Below are 20,569 nucleotides of genomic sequence, written 5' to 3' on the forward strand. Positions count from 1 at the left end.
ATAAATTCAGGAGACACTGTGTCAAAGATTGTTTAATGTCAGTTATCTTACAAAACAACATTAAAAATGTTTCATAATCTCAATATAATCACCCATTAACATTTTTATTGAGTGATGTTTACTCATTTTGGCTTCTTTCTTCTCCTGCACTCATTTTAAATAAGTTTTAAATAATAATTCTTCCAGGAAACGTCAATACTGAGATCTGTTTACAAAATTTCCTCAGACCACCTATTATCATAGTAATAACTAATAATGCTGAATGACGAGAGTTCATTTCCCTTCTTTTGCTGGTTCAACCACTATTAGCACAGCATTTCAAAATCACAAAAATAATTTTCAAGATCTTTTTGTGCATTTTAAGGAAGCCTTAGAAATATTAGCATACTTTGTAATTTACAAAAATAGTTTAGACTTTCACACCACTTTTGCTACTACTCCATCTAGTTTCTTGGTTTACTACAGTATCTTCTTTCTGGAGATCACTGACATGATATTTAGGAAGGGTAAACACAAATCTCCTCCAACGAGAAGAAGCTTAAGCTCTGATCCTGAAAACATACATATATACTTCACACTGCAACAAATACATTCCCCTCCTTGGGAACCTTAAGAGTTAGATGACTAATGTAGTTTAGACTTTTGTAGGCAGCTATTGAATCTTTTTCATCTTTTCTGTCAAATTACCTAACGTGAGAGTCAAAAATTATCACTAAGCAAATGTATTCTGACTATACTGCAATATAGGCCTAATTCTGAGGCTCTTGTTTGTCTTTTTGCACATAATTGTGCACACAAAAATAAGAAGTCAACCTTAAGGCCTTTGGAAAAGCCTAGGCCACCATTTACCCCAGTTTGCCTTTCCATTTCCCTCTCATATACTGATCCATGCAGATTTGGCAAATTGTTCTTTCTTTAATTTATGTTGAATACTCAAACAAACATTTTATATAAACAGAAGAAAAGTAGTGAGAATTAATATGGTAAAATAACATTTTAAGATGTGTTTCTTTTATGATTTACTGACACTCTTTTTCATATAAGGCACATTAACAAGTAAGCTGCAACTAAAATTCATGTATTACTTCAAAAAATCTGATTCAAAGGCAAAGATTACACTATTAAAATGTGTAATTCATGTTATCAGCATGAAGTTATAATCTGAGGCATACACAATTTCCTTCCTCAGCAACTGTCATATATGATTAAGATGACTCTGCAAATGACTTATCTCATAAGAGCTTCCCGAATCTAAACATTTCCTTCAGTCCTTTTCAAGAAATAGGCACTTCAGTATATGTATAATAAAAAGTTTTGGCTACATTTTAAAATCAGTATACCACAGTTCCAGATCTTCCTGAGTAGGCTTAAAATGCATATCCAGTAGTCCATACTACTTTAGAGTTAAATAATGAGGCAGCACATTGTTCCAAAATTGTTCTGAATTATGCAAACCATTTGCTACACACTGTTTGGACTTAATTTTTTGTTTAGAGCTGTTTGGTACAGCAGAACTCTCTGTCTTCCCTGGTTTCCTGGTTTGGCTTTTCTTTTGTGGAAGCTTATTATTAACAATTTTTATTTTACCTTTCCCCTTTTCTTCTTCCTCCCCTTCTTCTTCCTCATTTTCCTCTTCTTCCTCCTGTCCCTCATCCCCTTCATCTTCTCCTTCCAATTCTTCTTCCTCCTCTCCCTCTTCCCCTTCTTCTTCCTTCTCTTCCCCTTCTTCTTCCTCTTCTCCCTCTTCTCCTTCGTCTTCCTCCTTTTCCTCTCCTTTTTCTTCTTCCTCTTCCCCTTCCTCTTCCTCCTTTTCCTCTTCTTTTTCTTCTCCCTCTTCCCCTGCCTCTTCCTCCTCTCTCTCTCCCTCTTCCTCCTCATCTCCCTCTCCCTCTTCCTCCTCACCTCCCTCTCTCTCTTCCTCCTCAGCTCCCTCTCCCTCCTCCTCCTCAACTTCCTCTCCCTCTTCCTCCTCAACTTCCTCTCCCTCTTCCTCCTCAATTTCCTCTCCCTCTTCTTCCACTCCCCTTTCTCCTTCTTCTCCTTCTCCCTCTTCTTCTTCCCCTTCCTCTTCATTTCCCCCCTCCTCTTCTTCCTTGTTTTCATCTTCTTCTCCCTCCTTCCCTTCTGTTTCTACCTCTGCTTCTTCCCCTGCCTCCTCCTCTTCTCTTTGCTCTTCCATTTCATCCTCCCCATCTTCTTCCTCTTCCACTCCAACATCCCCCACCTCCTTAGCCCTCTTATCTTCCTCTTCTTGTTCTTCTTCATCTCTCTCTTCCTCTTCTCTCCCTGACAATCCTTCTTCTAACTCCCCCTCTTCACCCTCATCTCCTTCATTCTCCCTTTCTTTTTCTTCATTTTCATCTTCTCCTTCCTGTTCTGCCTCTATCTCCTTTTGTTCCTCCCTGTCTCTATCTTCTTCTCCTTCCTCACTCTCATCACCTTCCTCACTTTCACGCTGTTCCTCCTTTTCTTTTTCAGTTTGTTTGTCTTTTGCATCCTCCTCCTCCTCCTCAACAATATTCTGTTTTTCTCCCTCACTTAATATTTCTTCTTCCTCTATCAACCTGCCTTTCTCATCTCCTTGGTCTGTGCTATCTTCTGGATGATTTTCTTCAACTTCTGCATTCTCATTCTCAGTGTCTCTTTCAACCTGTGATTCATCTCTTTCATCTTCTTCCTCATTATCTCTTTCCTCTTTATCTTCATCTCTTTCTGCTGAAACCTCGTCTCTACCTTTCTCTACCTCAGTCTCTTCTTCTTCCTCCACTAGTTCAACTTCACTATCAACTGTTTCATTCAGTTGATATCCATTTTCTTTTTCACTTTTACCCTTTCCACTCTCTTCACTTTCCTGTTCTTGATTAGATTCCTCATCATTCTCGATTTCTAACTGTCTCTCTTCATTAGATTTAGCTTCTGAGTTTGTCTCTTCTTCATTTAGGCTTTTTATATCAGTGTCTTCTACATAGTCTTTCATGTTGTTTGTAGCTTGCATCTCTTCAATTTCACTAACTTCTTTTTCTAAGTCTGAATCTTTTACATTTTCTACTGTTTTCATTGCTTTCTGGATCTCTCTGCCTTCATAATGGTCCCCTCCTTTTTCCCTACTTTTAAGTATGTATTTTGTAAGGTCATTACAATTTTCTTCACTTGAAGATGATGACATAGTTACTGCTCTTTGTTTCAAAATCTGATCCTTTTTTTTAAACTCCCTCCCCTCTACATTATTTTCTTTCCCTATGACACTGATTCTTTCACATTTATTAGATTTTTCATCAGCATTCTTTATTTTGTTTCCACTTTCTACTGCTTCTTGACTTCCTTGACTTTCAAAAAGATTGGATTTTTCTGCAATTAAACCAGTCTGGAGCTGATTACTGGATGCAGATGGAAGTACATCTATTTTAAGGGATTGCTTAGATCTAACAACTTTTGACGTTTTATCTGAATAATTTGCTTTTTCAGTCAGAATTTGTTTTTCAGTGGGAAAACTATGTGTTACTTCCTCTCTGGCAATTTCAGGATTTTCTGAATATTCTTTTTCCCTTTTCACTAATATACTTTTGTCCTTGGTTTGTTGAACACCACTTTTCGAGGTACTAACACTTTGTGCATGCTCAGATTTACCTTTCGTTCTAATTTTTTTGGCCACAGGCTTCCTTACAAAGGCACTTTTTTCTAAATCTGCATGTTTTCTTGGTGACTCTGAAAGTGAAGACTGCTTTTGTAAAGAACCAGAGTCTAATTCTGGACCTTTCTGCATGAAATCAGAATCAATAGTTTTCAGCCCACCCTTACCATCTTTTTTAAGTTTCACATTTTTATTGTTCTTCTATTCCACATGAGAAGCAGAAAATTAAAAAGAAAGAAGGAAAACATTAAGGACAAATGACAGCAAAAGAAAGACTACAGAGACATCTGAACAAGAAAAGAAACAATTTGTGTGATGGGAACAAAAGGTAACATAAAAGGTGGAGTATTTCAAATGAAATTAATTTAGATGTATATATATTAGAAGAATATAACATCCTGTTGATGTCAAATGTACTGTTTTTCACTGTCCAAGCACTCAACGTGAATGCAAAACTAACTGTTCAGCCACTATCACATCCCATAAGCTAGAGTAACAGCAAGTTGTGAGAGTGGTAGTGTGAACAGAAGGAAAGAATAACGCTTCTTATACACCTTTTTCCACCTGTCCCCTTGGGAAATCTTCTGATTCATTGTTATGTTTTTTCTATTAAGTTTGAAAATCTTTTGTCTTTCTGCTTTGAAGTCTACTCTTATTTAACAAATTCTGCAAAATCTTTTTTTAAATGTAGAATGATATGTAGAAAAATAATGAAATATACCAAAATGACAAAACACTGTTATTGTTTTAGAAGTAGAGCAGAGTAATAATTTCAAGATATTTTAATTTTATAATTAAGACCAGTATTATTGGTCCTTTAAATATATTCAACAATGTGTTTTGTTTGTTTGCTTGTTTTTTGTAAATAAAATCTTTACTTATTTCGTGTCCCGAAAGTCAGTTAAACCATTCTGGTATCAACAGAAGACATGTATGTTACCGGAATAAATTACAAAGTGTTTATGATATCCTCTTGCTCCTTAGACTGGGAGAGTGCTATACACTCTCAAACTGCTCTGGACATGCAAGTTCTATGTGCCTGCACAAATCCTCCCTGACTTCAGCTAGCTTTTTATAATTTTACGTCTTGGATATTCCTAATATTAGCAAAAAAAGACCTATAAAATTTGTCTAGCTTTTGTTAAAACTCAGAAAAAAACAATGACGTACTTGGATAATACAAGGATTAAAAATATTTTATATAAAATATTTTAAACATATTTTATATAAAAATATTTTAAACATGAGTATGAATATAAATATATAATTAGTTACAGTACCTTTTGTTTTTGGATTGGCGATAATTTTAAGGACTGGTCACCGGAATTCAATTTCATCACATGTGTCTGCAAAGAATGAGATCTCAGAATGAATATAACTAGTAAGGAAGGGTTGCACAATGACATCGTATCAACATTTTCAAAAAACTTTTTCATTGGAGAATCTTAGACTATTTTTCAAGCCTCATGCTTGCCAATTACATTGCTAGTTAAATGAAAGCTATAGTTTCTGTAAAGGAACTTAAATCTTCACACTATTTCAAAGGAAATATGCAGTATAACATTTAAAAAGGTTCCTGTGTATCCTTACCATTCTCATTCGGTAAGGAAGATAGGTAAATGTTTGTCTTTAGGTTAGGCTTCTAAATGTTATATGAACTTAGTCTATTGCTTTTATTTAGCTGATAACTTTTGAGTCAAAAAGCACTTTAAAAATCCCTGAGCTAGAGATTAAAATACTGATTTTAAACTTATTATTTATCAATTTTCTCATTGTGTTGTCACTAGATGATACACATCTAACCAGTAAACACTTTCATACATGTTAAAAATGTGAAAGCACCCCAACAAGTAGAGGAAAATTTGATTAACAGAAACTTATACCTACTTCTATATGCTAATTACATTCTTGCTGACAGCAAAATGGCAGGGCCTCTTTGGAACATACATTTCGTAAATAAGCTTACTTAATTAAAAAATTAATAAAATCATAGATTCTTATGTTCAGACAATTATTAATACTATGTGGGCTGCAGATTTTCACTACCTGAAGGTTAGTGCTTTGTTTCTGTTCTCATATACATAAGCATATTGCATCAACTGGCACTTCCTCTTTAAAACAGTTGCCAAATTAATCATTTCTCCAGTGAAGGAAAGGGATCAGGTAATTTGCCTTTTCAGGTCATCTGGTTCTTGGCTGAAAGGACAGTGAGTTGCTCCTCTGAAGAGCAGAGGAGGCAAAAGGAGACCTGAACAAGAGAAATGACTAGGCAGCACCATCTTCCATCATAACTATTACTTTTCCAGCTACCAACACTCTAAGGGACAATCAGACTTCTTCAGAAAAAGGCTTCTGAGAAAATGCTGGATCTTGCAGTGAAGAACTGTTGAGCCCCCGAATAAGCAAAGCAAAGTTGTAGTCAAAAACTGTAATCAGAGTAAGTTTTCTTTTAAATTTACAACTGCTATTTCAATTATGACATTACTAGTAAGTTAAAATCTGAAGAAGCGGTGCTATTTGATTAAATCGGGAATGCACACAGCTTTTGAGAAGTGTGAGAAATGCAAAGCACAGCACCATCATGGCATATGACCACTGTTATACTATTGCATAGCCAGGTTGAGAAGAAGTCTGTATGATTATTCAAACTCATATATTTTATACCCACTCCTTCATTTATTTCTTACAAAGAGTGAGAGTGGTAAGCAGCTTATATGTCTATATTGGAGACTATGGAGACTGAAAACTACATGCCTTCTTTTAGTGCCCACAAGCACATTTTATATCCACTTCCCACCCAGTGTGAAGTTGTGGTTACAAATTGAACACTTTACCACCTTAGCATCCCAGCCTTCCGCTTAACATCCAGTTTGATTCCACAGCCTTGAAAGAACATGTTCAAAGAAACACTATAGCAGATTTTTTCATTGTAATCTGATGCCTTTATCTTTGTCTCAGCAAGAAAAATATAAAAGGCAAGGCAATGAAGAATGCTACTAGGTGGGCAAGAACAGTGAGATTCTTGCCATTCTTTCCCATATACTATAAATGAGTAGAATATACTCTCTGCAGCTGATAGCTAACTGCTTATGCTTTAACCACCATATTCTTTTTCAAGACAATGGGCATGGATAGTTCTGGTTTCTGACTTCCAGAACTTTATCATCAACATGCCATTAAAGGCTTTTCCTGCTCAAACACTGGTCAACAAAATATGTTTCCACAGTTTAGAAAAAATTAAACATCTATGCTGTAACAGCTTACTTTCATTTAAATTCATGAAGATCAATTGGTTTTGTTTTTTTATGTTGACAAGTTTACCTGACAAATGTTTTTCAAATCTACTGTTTCATTCTGATATTTTGAAACTGGCTCATAATGGATACAAAAATAAAAAGGGGAAAGAAGTCCATTATATAAAGGGTGCGATGTTATGTCTCAGTAAATTAATTAAAGCCATGTTGTTCATCACATCTGAAAACAATTTTTTCTTGTAAACGAAGTTTTCTAAGTTTATATGGTATGCACAGATTGTTAAATTACTAAGTACTTGTTAAGTACAAACAAATTCCTGTAAAATGTGCAATCCCCCCAGTACAACTGACAAGATATCTTGAGCTGAGTCCACAGTGATTTGCACATTTGTTTACATTCCACTGAAGGAAAACAAAAACTCTCTTTCTGCTGCACTGGGTTAAGGTCAGGATATGCCCTACCTGCTGAGAGAATAAAATGTTTTGGGAAGATGCACAAGTGATAAGGTGAACAGTTTTTAAATAAGAAAAATATCTGGGAACATGCTTGAGGATCACCAAATAATCAAACTGTCTCCATTTTGGTCTTCCCTCTAATATGTTCCACCTATACTAAAAAAGCTCTCTGAGGAACAGAGAGATCTGTTTCTCTTCCTGCAGTTCTCTCTCCTGGAAATCATCAAGAGGAAGAAGTTCAGAGATAGAGATCACTATGGGGTATCCAGTGCTCTTCTCCTTTTCTTTCTGATATCCAGAGCAGAGTGTTGGGAGGGGTTGTGGTAACAACTGCTTCAATGTCATAATAAAATATCACTTGGAAAAGGAAAATAAATGTTTTCATTGTATAACGATGACATGAAACGTATGCTTGTTTAATAGTATGTCATTACTTCTTCATGCCACATATGAAGTTCTGTGCTACACAAAAGTTCTGTACTAGAACTTGAAACGTGACTTATCTGCGTTGTCCCCCTGCACAAAAGCAATCAACTCACAGATTCATTAGTGGAATATATTACCATGTTTAGGATGTCAGTTGTATCTCCAAGGTTTCTGTCTTTATTTTCATTATCTGAATCTTCTGCAGAGCCTTCACCAGGTTCATCTTTTTGATGATTCTTTTCTTCAAGGTAAACAAATACCATCTGAGTAAGTGATATATATCAAGCAGTACAGCCTACTCTTGTAAAAGAGAGATTACTGGTATTTTACTAACATTGGGCTGAAGTTCTGAGATTCCTCATCCTCCCAACCTAAGACACAGCAGAAACACTTCCACCTCATTTTGATCAGTATTAACATTAATGGTAGCTCAAAAATCTAGCCTCAGTGCACTGCCGATCTCTGACCATTTCTGCAGGCTTTCAAAGGATAAATGTTACAAGGAACAAAGCTTTTTTTTTTGGATAATCTGTCAATAATAGTGTAGCAATTACAGTAAATTATCTGCAGTCATATTAGCTACATTGCACATTACCTGTGTAGAGGATGGAGAGTGAGTTTAGTAACTCCAACGCAGCATTATGAAAATGTACCTACATTCTCAGGTTCATTACGTGTATTACTATTTTCTTATGGCACAAAATCCTAGGTTTTGGACCTCAGAAGACTCTAAATGCACTTCAAATTTCACTGCAATGCTTTCCTGGAACCACTATAGACATGCTAGTAACTCTACTAATAATAATTTTAATTTTAGCTGAATTAATTACTGTTAAATTGGATTTGACTGTCCAATCAATCTGAACTAATTTTTACATGAAACACTGCATTCTGCACTCTTCAGCATTCCTTCTTCCAGGAAATTACACACCCCAAGGAACTCAGATAACTCCTGTACTGCTCTAGAGAACCTGTGCACAAGTCCAGCACAATATCCATCACTGTTACCCAGGTTTTGGCACTAGGTAGGATATTCCAAGCCCTTATTATATTAGACCACAAAAAGTGAACAGTACTTTTCATTTCCAAAGGAGGAAGAAAGCTTCTGTATGAATTAGTATACCTCTTTTCTTATCCAAGGTCTCTGTTAAACCTCCCTGAGTCTTTAAGATGTTTCCTAATCACTTTTTCTCTGTAATTCTTTTTCATCATGACAACAGAGAAAGTGGTTACTGATCTTTTTATAAAGTTGTATTCCTATAAGCTTGTATTTCTATAAGCACAGGAACCACAATCTGAGCATTGTTTTTCCTTCACTCATCCCTTCTCTAAATCTTTATGCACATTTTCCAAACATGAACCAAGTTTGAGGCCATTTCTTGTACATATTTCTCAACTCCTGTGTCTGTATTCTGCCAAACACTCATTAATTCTCAGAAAAGAGTAGCAAAATGTGGTGACAATTCACCTTTTTCATGATGTCTCTCCTCCACAGGCACAGCTTTAGGATGACTTGTTGCAGAGAAACAGAGCGGGGTGGTGTTGCTAGACACGTGCAATGAAGATTTTAAGAAATGATCTCCCAGTGGAGGCAGAGTTCGTGACATTCGAATCAACTGTTCTGGTGACCTTTCCTTTAGAACATTAAAAAAAAAAAAAAAAAACATATATTGAGAAAATCCTTAAGATAAGGGTAGAAAAATTAAACATAAGTAACCTCCCGTACATAAGAATGATGTTTTCGTTCATTTGATGATACACCATTCTAACTTTGTTATACAAGTATAAACTTGATTTCTTGAACATATTGATTATTTGTAATCCTAAAAATTGGAGAGATGTATAATGGGATATTTGAGATGGTTTCTACACAATAATCTCAAGCAGTCTTAAAATATAGAAAAAGAAGAAAGAGAACTTTTATTTTTATTTAAAATAAAAATACTTGTTTCTCAATTGCATTGAGGTATTTGATCCACAGCATCACTACATTTTTACAAAATAAAGGAAAGTATTCTGTTGTGTTTTTGTGGTTGAGCTGGATTTCAGACAGGAAAGTGAGATGACCATCTCACTGTGCTGCTCAAGGAAAACACATGCAATATGTAGCTGGAAATAAAGGAGAAGAAACACTGTTGCAAGTAGCAAGAGGATCTTAAGATTGTTTTAAGACGATAATGAGAGATTCTCTTTGAAAATGTATAAGCTATAAACTTGCTCAATCTATCCAGGACTCAGAGGAAACATCAAAAGGAGTCAGATTCTTTCTTATTTAATTGTATTTCTAAGATATTTTGAAAAATGCAAAGGAACAGAATACATATTTTAGAATTAAAAAAATACAAGCCCAATTGGAGTGTTTTTCATACGCATAAACAAGCAAAATCTGGCCAATAGCTATGTTTTTACCTACATCAATTTTGGGAAGAGGGTGGATATTCATTCTTCTTTTTACACATTAAAATTAAACACATATTTGAATGAGATACATTTGTTTGCTGAGTATATGCTGCTACTTCAGTTTAAAAAGTGACTGTTTCCCACAAAAAGTACAGCAACTCTCAACAACTCTCAATTTACCCTCTCTCGACGTCGCATTCGTGCTGATGTTAGTTGTAAGGTGTTTGTTACTAGTGACTCTCCACTCACGTTAGAGATAGTAGCAATCAAACGGCTCTCATATAAATCTTCTAAGAGTATTTCTTCAGATTCTTTAGGTCTCGGAGTAGCAAAAACAAGCATGTGACAACCACCACAAGCCACCTACAGCAGCAAAACAAAGTTCTGATTATTTCATTTGCAAGAATATAAACAAGGATCTCATCCCCAGGGACTTAGATCATAAGAAAACTAAAACAAAAGTAAGCGATACTAAGTTACTTCAAATCTAGTTGCTTTAGTTAAATAAAAGTACATAATTATGATTATTAATGACTAATGATCTGTGTTCATTTTTCCTCACTAACATACAATATATTTGCATTCAACAACACATTAGGTAAGGCTAAGAAACTACTGATACAGAAAAAAAAAAAAAAAGATATTTCCACTGATTTTCAAAGGACTGTTGCTAATTATTTTAAAGGACTGTTTATGCTATTTATTTTAAAGGACTGTTGCTAATTATTTTCAGTGAGCCAAATGTAGACAACAGATAACTACAGTAATATAAACCCAGGCATTTTATTACAATATCCACAAAATGTAATGTAAAGTCCTACAACCTCCAATAGACAAGGTATTATTGCTGGAAGATCAGAGGTTTCCCTTTTAAAAAAGTTTAAAAGCTTTACCATTTCTGACAAAACTTTATTAAACTCTATGTCCTGTAAACAAACAGCACTGAAAGCCATGTACTTAAGTCTCAAATTTTGCTCAACCTCTAGTAATGTTTGCATTTTTGATGTTGGCAATTCTGTTAATTTCTTAAAAACCCCAGGAAATATATACGAATAATGCTCTTAAAAAGAAAAGAGTACTTCTCTTTTCTCATCCTATATGGATTGAAAAAAAAAAATAATAATAATAATAAAAATCTGAAGATTTTACAAATATCCCACTGTACAAATAATCATTAAAATTAATTAGATATTTAAATAGATATCATTCTGGTGTTTTCAGAGAAGATTTAGTGTCCTTCCCAGCCTCCCCCGCCCCGACTGCCAAAACCAAAAAGAAACTAGTATTTTCTTTTATGACTACTACCGGCTTTACAGACTAAAACACTATAGCCCAGTGCTACTGAATAAAATCCCCTGAAACAGCCTATATGTGTAGTCCAAAGAAACACATTCCAAACTAAAGGTGTATGTGATAAGCGAAAACAATGTCCTTTTTGTGTTTCCCTTTGTGTTATCATGGAACCACTGAATGGTCGAGGTTGGAAGGGACCTCAGGAGGTAACCTACTTCATCGCCCTGCTCAAACAAGGGCCACCTAGAGCAGGTTGCCCAGGGCCCACGTCCTACAGCTCTTAAAGATCTCCAAGGTGGGAGTCCCCACAACCTCTCTGAGCCACCTATGCCAGTGCTCCATCACCCACACAGCACAGGAGTGCTTTCTGATGTTCAGAGGGATCCTCCTGTGTTCTAGTTTGTGCCCACTGCCTCTTATCCTGGCACTAGGCACCACTGAAAACGGCCTGGCTCCTTCTTCTTCACACCCTCCCTTCAGGTATTTATAGTCATTGATAAGGTTATTCCTGAGAATTCTCTTATCTAGGCTATCAACTAATTAAATGTTGCAGGAAAAAATCGTTCTATAATGAGATTTCAGCTCTCACTAATAACATTTCATAAGAATCTAAACATCTTGATGTCTGAGAAGCATGACAAAATGTTTTACCAAAAGGACAGTGAAACTCAAAAAATTAGAACACAGAGCGGGGTCAAACTGATTCGCAAAATTCTCTTCTCCAAGGCCCAACTTGCCGTGTCGCCCATCTCCAAAAGTAAACATGAGGCCATTCTCTGCATGTAGAAAAAAAAAAAGATGTTATTAACAACAAAGATTCAACAGAAAAACAGGACAAAAACATTACGAACAAAGTAACAGGCCATGCAAGTAAGGAGTTTTTCTCTTCCCAAAGCAAAAACTGAACAATTATTTTTAGATTCTCAACAGATGAATATGATCTAAAAGTACGTATTTTTTCAGACAAAGAACTGGCTAAGATTAGAGTTAGTCTAGACATTTGGGGGAAAAAAATGAAACAATAGGATTGAAACTGTGTAGCAAAAAAAAAAAACAAAAAAGGCTTCTAAACAAGCATACTTGTTAGCAACACATGATTATGAGGTTACAATTCTCCAGGAGATGTTGTATACAAAACTATGCATGGTTGTGAATCTCAAATTCCTAATATTGAATCTGAATTTGTCACTAACTCCTTAACCTTTAGAAACCAGTACATTTGCAATGTCTTCTTCTACTACTCATTTTATAACAAAAGCTTTAACAGCACAGAGAAACTACAAGTGCATTTCTGAATTTTTCACATACATACCTGCAATTACAGCAGTGTGATTTTCCCCACATGTAACATTATGTATTTTACGTCTCCTCAAGTGTTTCACAGACTTTGGTACTGAAGTTTCAAAAACAAGAGTGCCATGTCCCAGCTGCCCATACTGTCCAAGTCCGAAAGTATATACATCTGTCTCTGAAAATGTACAGGCAAAGTTAACAATAAATATGCTGCTACAGGAAATTCTTTACTCAGAGGGTGGTGAGGCACTGGCACAGGCTGCCCAGAGAAGCTGTAGGTGCCCCATCCCTGGAGGTGCTCAAGGCCAGGCTGGATGGGGCTTTGGGCAGCCTGGTCTGGTGAGAGGTGTCCCTGCCCATGGCAGGGGGGTGGATCCAGGTGGTCTTGAAGGTTCCTTCCAAACCAACCCATTCAGTGATTCTATGATATATTATAACCTGCTTTCTATTAGCAGAATGAAAGCCAAATGACATCAGCGCTAAAAAGCACTGTTTTAGCAATTAAAAAAAATACCACCTAAACGATTAAATTTATCAGTTAATAACAAACTAAAGTAGAAAAGAGGCAACAATATGCAGGAAATAATTTTGAATGGTTCAGTATTGAATATTTTTAACATAACTGCAAACAATCCAGACCACATGTACAAATAATATTAGCCAATGCAAAATCTTATGGGAGTTCATGCACCACAATTAACTCAAGACCACTATGTTTAGTGCATTTTCAAGTACAATAGTCTAATCTTAAATTCTGGTTACCTACATATACACTGTATGACCCCAAATGTAATAGAACAGACCTCTTTAAAACACAACTGATATGTGTGGAAGAAGACCCTGGAACAATAACGGAAGAGGTTTCAGTATTGTCTTTGGCTACTGAATCAACCCAGCATGAAATACAGAGAACATTATAACTATGTTATCTTGTTACAGAACAATAATCTTTCCATGTTTATATTTTTTCCATTTAATGGACTGTCTGTGCCAGGAAAAAGAATGTGATGTTCTCCAAGACAGTAATGATTGTTGGTGTGTCCATCCCTTGCATTCCATCACAACAGGAGATGATTGAGAAGCTTAGAAATCTTGATGAGGTGATGCATGAAATGAGAAACTCAAAGACTACATATTTTTGGGAAGACATTCTTGTAATTTTACTTCCTGTGTGGTTTTGCTTGTTTGTTTTTATTTAGTTGTTCGTTTGTTTGTTCTGTGTTTGTTTTTGTTGTTGTTGTTTTTCTGCACGTAGGCAACAAAGGAAAAGCTAGAAAAATACTAACTAAAACTTGTAAAAACTTAATGAAAATCTGTGAAGGATTGGAAAGGACAAAAAAAAAAAATCCTACCTCAAGCAAACAGTACTGTGAGTTGGGAGCAATATATCCTTACATCATTAGTATGAACACAGTGCAGAGCATGCCTGCTCTTGCCACATGGATGCCATCACACCAAAAACTTCAGCATCTTCAAGAACAAGACAGGAATAGGCATTTACAGCTGAATGTGTGAAAAAAGAATCAAAGGAGAATCTTTCCTTTTTGAGCATTTTGAGTCAAGGACAGAAGGTCACTGGAATAGCCAAGTAAGCGTCAGTGCCACAAAAGTAATTTATTCTGTGCAACTCTTTTGCTGTTGTTCTTGGACCAGCAACAAACCGCAGAAATATTAAAAACAAATTATGTTACCATTCACTCCAAACTAATCTTTCACTACCTTCAGGGAAAGAGAAAGCAGAGAATGGAGCAGATTTGATATTACCACCACAGTAGCACACTTACTGCTTTATACTGAACTCCAGTTTCAGAGGAACTATGATGAAATACTGCAATACTAAATATGGAAATTTTCTTTTTAGAAAACAGTTTGTCCTTTCTGCCCCTTTCAAAATTTTTCAATATGAAGATGTCACAAATTTACATCACAAAATAAAAAAAAAATAAAAAAAAATGGTTTCACACTATTTCAGATTGGAGATGCAAAATACTCATCAAAGTCATTTTTCTACTAAATATAATAGCAAAGCTCCCTCTACTGGAAATTGCAGTGTAAGAAAGCACTGAGCATCTCTGGGGATCTTTAAACAATCAGAATTTTTCTGTGACATTTTGACTTTCTGGATAAGAATCAGTAAATGACCCCTGAAAGACACCTGACTGTAAGTGAACTGAAGAAGTCTAATCTTCATTTCAGTAAACAGCTTTCTCAGGATGGCTGATTCCATAAATCCTATTTAAAACTATGCTATTTGTCTTACTTCTTTGAAAACCAGAAACTCTTGTAATTTTCAAAATATTTGTCTCTATCTGATTCACATAATTATTTTGAGTGAAGTTGGAGTGTTTTCGTATTATCTTTAATCTTGGGTTGCGATATGCAATGCCTTTTTCATAAAACAGGCAAGACCTCTAGAGGCATTGGTGTTTAGGATGTTAACTTCAAAAGTACAGGATACTATTTTCTTCCCCCAGTGCTACTGTCAATGAGGAGAAGAGATCAATCCAAAACCAGTTCAGAGTACCTTCATAAGAAAAATGAATTCCTCTTCTGCCTCTATATACCACAGGCACCTAAATTTTGCTCCTCTTAAAATTTGCTTATTAGTCCATTATCAAGGTATAGAAAGGCAAAAACCTTGCACCGTTCTTAAACAATTCATCTCTTGTGCAAAAGCGAGGCCTAACCTCAGTAATAATTCCATTTAGCAGAAGTGGGGATAAACAGGAGTCTGTAGCAAAGCAATCTCACAGACTTTGTGAGAAAATGACAGAGCTGAACTCCATCCTGAACTTGTGTTTCCACCTTTACAAGCTTCTTCCGGAGTACATAAGAGCTCTTCAATCTCAATGACAGTTGTCACTATAAATTTAATAGTCCTAGGCAAAAATGTATGTGTATATATTTTAACACATGCTATTTGCTGAAAGAACTGAAGGAGCTTCAAGAGTCTCCAAGATCCATGCATTCCTTGCTACACATTTAAGGCTACATACAAAGTTAAAAATGTGCAGAAGAATAACAAAAACAGTTATGCTCACAGATCTCCATATGTCTTCATTTCCCTTGAACGTTATTACTATTACTCTGTCAATGGGCTATTCAGTCTTACTATAGCTTTATTTTTGAACAGCTTATGCAGAAAAATGTTACCGTAAAAATCAGCTGTTGACATAATACTCAGTTTTACCACAGCTCATAATTGGATTTGGAGATTTCCGTATCAATAGTATGCAGACTTAAGAACTGTTTGAAAAATCTCGATAATCCTATACAGTTTGAACAGTCTCTCAGTTCTGTCATAAAAAGGTAGAGCTTTTTCATCCTTCTCATTCTCTTTCAAAAGGGTATCTTGACTTCCTTTTCTTTTTAAAAGACCTTAAGACAGAAGATAAAAAAATCCATCATTTTACATGCTAACAAACTAATGTGTTGTATTGTAATGTCAAGTGACCCATTCTCCAAGAACTGCTTCACTTCTTTCCTTTGAAGAGATATCTTTGCTTTCCCTCCCTTCAGAGAATAAAAGGAGGTAGTGTATCCTTTTATAGAGAGGATTATTCCCAGAAGACCTGTCATCATTTGAAAAAAAAAAAAAAATACTGAGGCCACTCCCAATCATCTGTTTCTTCTCCAGCTTCTAGATTCACAAGTTGCTTTCATGCTACTTTTTAAAAGGCTTTATTGAAAAAGTACACAAGTTGGGATTGCTGCGCTCTCATTTCTTTTCAAGGTGATGGTACCAACAGCTTCCATTTTTGGCAGGAAGCTTTGGCAAGAATCATGGATAACAGTTGTTTTAGTCTGAATGAAAGAAATCATCTGAAATGAGGATATGAGCTTCATGAACTGGCTGCTAAGACCGTTATGAAATGAGTAAGATTGTGCTGCTATAAAGAGAGAAAACTTTTGCAGCAACTGAATTTTAACTGTTCTTCTGTTTATTCTCTGGAACAAATGCAAATAGTAAAGGAAGAATTAACAATAGGAGTTGTAGAGAAGATGTTACCCAATCCTATATTAAAAATCTCTAAAGCCTTGTATCTTTAAAAAGTTTTAGTTTTTTTTCTTTTTCATTTTCTTTTCATTTTTTCCCCTTTACTACTGTTACCAAGTAATAGCGGTATTTAATTTTTTGTTCTCTGGAAAAAAAAAGTTTCCCGTTTTGGAATTTCAGACCACAAAATCAATTATTTTCCAGTTTAGGCTCTACCATTTACTCCAATACATTGCTGGAGAGATTCCAAACAGCAGTTTGATTTAATAACCCAGATAACAATGGTTCTTACCATGTAAAATTACCAATAGAGTAGATAAGACAGTCATAAGAAAGAAATCAAATGAAGTGCTTTGGAATAGACTAATTATGCATGAGAGTCAGGAAGAAACTTGTCTCATACTCAATAAAATAACTGGATTATGCTTTCTCCTAATTTGATGATCCCTAAGTAGAACTGATGACAAGAAACGAACAAAGATGTACAACAGTTTCTCCCTATGACATTTGCTCCTATCTTATTCCTATGTTAAATGAGATAGATGAAACAGAAGAATATACAATAACCAGACACTCACTCCTTACTGTTTAAGACTGAAATGGCACACCCCGAAAAACTGGAAAGACCCTGGAAAGCTGAAAACTGTATCAGCATACATGGTGTTACTAAAGCCAAGCAGTACCCATTTGTACATGACATGAAATTCAGGATTTCTGCAAAATTGGAAGTTTAGGAATTTATTAATTTAAGAAACTGAGCTTAAAAGAGATATAAATGTTTCTGAGGCTCTTTGAAGCTATATCCCTCTTCAGAATTTTGAATTTGTGGTCATACCACTTCATCTTGGGATGCAACACACACTCTAGTACATATTCCATGTTGACTTTATGGTGCAAAGCCTAAAATGCATGTATACTACACTCACTTTTTAAATGGTTTCAGAGGCCCTATATAGCTTGTTTCCCAAATACTTTTCACAAGTTTGAGTCAGAAAAATTTCTGTATGTCAACACCACTGACAATGCACCTTTCGTTTTAGATATTTCTATTAACTTTACTCTTTTGTTCAAAGTGCCTGAGGCAGAATTTCATAGCTGTAGCCTATTTAATGACAGGATCATAGATTTAAGAATACCCCAAATTGGAAGGGAGCAACAAGGATCATCAAGTCCAACCCATGGCTCCACACAGGACTACCAAAAAATAAACTGTATGCCTGAGAGTGTTGTCCAAATGCTTCTTGACCTCCAGTAGGCTCAGTGCCTTGACTGAGCAGAGCCTGCACCAGTTCCCAATCACCCTGTCACTGAAGAACCTTTTCCTAACATCCACCCTGAACGTCCCCTGACAGCCCCATGCCATTCCCTTGGGTCCTGTCGCTGGTCACCAGTGAGCAGAATTCAGTGCCTGCCCCTCCGCTCCCCTCGTGAGGGAGCTGCAAGCTGCTATGAAGTCACCCCTAAGCTGTCTCTTCTCTAGGCTGAACAGAGTGACCTCAGCTGCTCCTGATACATCCTGCCCGCTAGACCCTTCACCATTTTTGTAGTCCTCCTTTGGACACTCTCTAATAGTTTTATATCCTTTTTATACCATGGTGCCCCAAACTGCACACAGTACTGGAGGTGAGGCCGCACCAGCACAGAGCAGAGCAGGATGATCCCTTCCCTTGACTGGCTGGCAGTGCTGTGCCTGATGCACCCCAGGGGATGGTTGGCCCTCCTGGCTGCCAGGACACACTGTTGACTTGTATTCAATTTGCCATCAACCAGAACCTCCAGATCCCTTTCCACAGGGCTGTGTTACAGCCTCTCATCCCCCAGTCTGTACATGTATCCAGGATTGCCTCATCCTGGGAGCAGAATCCTGTTCTTGGTCTCGTTAAATTTCATACAGCTGGTGATTGCCCAGCCCTCTCACTTGTCAAAATCTCTTGGCAAGCCCCCTCTACACTTCCCTGTTGAGGGAGTCAACACCTAATTTAGTATCATCTGCAAACTTACTTAGCATGTTTAGTATTAGTTAGTTGAGTCCCGTGTCCGAATGATTAATAAAAACACTGAAGAGAACTGCCCCTAAAACAGTCTTTGGGAACCCCACTAGTGACTGTCTGTCCCCATTTAAATGTAACCTCAGTTATTATAGCCCTTTGACTTCCAACTGTGCACCAATTGTTCGCCCATCGTATTATATACTTGCCTAGCTGTATGCTGGATGTTTTGTCCACAAGGCCCCTCGCTACAAGAAAGACATCGAGGCCCTGGAGCATGTCCAGAGAAGGGCTATGCAGCTGGTGAAGGGCCTGGAGCACAAGTCCTGTGAGGATCGGCTGAGGGAACTGGGGGTGTTTAGTCTGGAGAAGGCTCAGGGGAGACCTCATTGCTCTCTACAACTGCCTGAAAGGAAATTGTGGGGAGCTGGGGGTTGTCCTGTTCTTGCAAATAACTAGAGTTAGAACAAGAGGAAATGGCCTCAAGTTGCACCACACAAGGTTTAGGTTGGAAATCAGAAGACATTTCTTCTCAGAAAGAGCAGTCAGGCATCAGAACGGGTCGCCCAGGGAGGTGGTGGAGTCCCTATCCCTGGGGGTGATCGAGGAAAGATTGGACCTGGTGCTTAGGGATATGGTTTAGTGGATGATATTAGTGGTATTGGTGGTAGGGGGATGGTTGGACCAGATGATCTTGGAGGTCTTAATGATTCTATAAGGATACTGTGAGAGACAGTATTGAAAGCTTTGCTAACATCTAAAAAGATTACATCATCTGGCTTCCCTTGGTCAGCTAGGTGGGTAACCATGTCATAAAAGGAAATCAAATTAGTTAAACAGGACTTTCCCTTTGTGAACCTGTGTTGGCTATGACCAGTGACTGTCCTGTCATTCAAATGTTATTCAGTAACTCCCAGAATAATCTCCTCCATAACATTACTAGGCACTGAATAATAATAGCTGAATTACATTTACAATCTTCTGTCTGACCTTTCACTCTTATCACAGCAACTATCAATCTTTAAGCATTTTTGTCAGAGGATATCGTTTTCTTTTTCTCTTGACCCAACTGGAACTACTGGCACTCAGCACTTTGATCATCAACTGACAGCTAAGCCAGCACTGAATTTCTTATGTGTCTTCTATTCCATCATCTATTTCCATAGGCAAATAAATCTTACATAGCAAGACACTGATTTACTATGGTGTTTTCTTCTTTTTTTTTTTTTTTTTTGACATTTATAGTTCGCCTCTGTGTTCTACTTTTATCTCCTGTAAAATTTAACTCTAATGCAAATATCATCCAGGTCTACATCTTCCTACAAAATCTCTGTAGAAGTCATTTGTTTTAATGAAATTTTATCACATGAAATACCATTAAAACAAAATATCTTTTGGTTGGTTTGAGATTTATGGTCAAAAAAATCAATAATGATAATCTAATTCTTTCTGCTGAACTTCACTTTATAACCCATAAAATAATGCTAGGATTTATATATTTGCTAGCTTTAAATTTATGGTATTTTTTTTCCTAATAATGATAATCTGATTTAATGTAAAGAAATTTATTTCATGACAGAATGCTGCCAGGGTGAGACTGTATGTTGGTGAAAGAACAGAGACAAAGCCTTTGAAATGTAGACAAATGTTTGCATTATTTCCCAGATTGGCTACTGTTGTTTCCTCTTCATACTCTTCCCAAAGGAGTTTTGATTTACCCAGAATCTTGCAGCTTGTCTCACCATTACACATAACTATTTCCAGCACATCACTTCTACCTTTATTCTCTCCAATGACTTGCAGTACAATATCACATCAAATTACTTAAAAT

The 20,569-nt window shown here is 36.5% G+C and overlaps 1 protein-coding gene across 1 annotated transcript in view; it reads right to left on the bottom strand.

Moving 5' to 3' along the window:
• Positions 1 to 1,004: 1,004 nt before the first annotated feature.
• Positions 1,005 to 20,569, bottom strand: part of RPGR (retinitis pigmentosa GTPase regulator) — a gene marked incomplete at its 5' end in the record, with an annotated part of 46,216 nt that continues 26,651 nt past the window's right edge. Inside the window, 7 exons of the mRNA XM_082751879.1 lie at positions 1,005 to 3,832; positions 4,912 to 4,977; positions 7,905 to 8,008; positions 9,236 to 9,401; positions 10,348 to 10,530; positions 12,112 to 12,236; positions 12,773 to 12,928. Coding sequence (XP_082608005.1) covers positions 1,394 to 3,832; positions 4,912 to 4,977; positions 7,905 to 8,008; positions 9,236 to 9,401; positions 10,348 to 10,530; positions 12,112 to 12,236; positions 12,773 to 12,928 — 3,239 coding nt within the window. The 3' untranslated portion in view covers positions 1,005 to 1,393. The remainder of the gene's footprint in view (positions 3,833 to 4,911; positions 4,978 to 7,904; positions 8,009 to 9,235; positions 9,402 to 10,347; positions 10,531 to 12,111; positions 12,237 to 12,772; positions 12,929 to 20,569) is intronic.

Source organism: Aythya marila (assembly GCF_965140915.1).
Source record: "Aythya marila genome assembly, chromosome: 1".
Lineage (NCBI taxonomy): Eukaryota > Metazoa > Chordata > Aves > Anseriformes > Anatidae > Aythya > Aythya marila.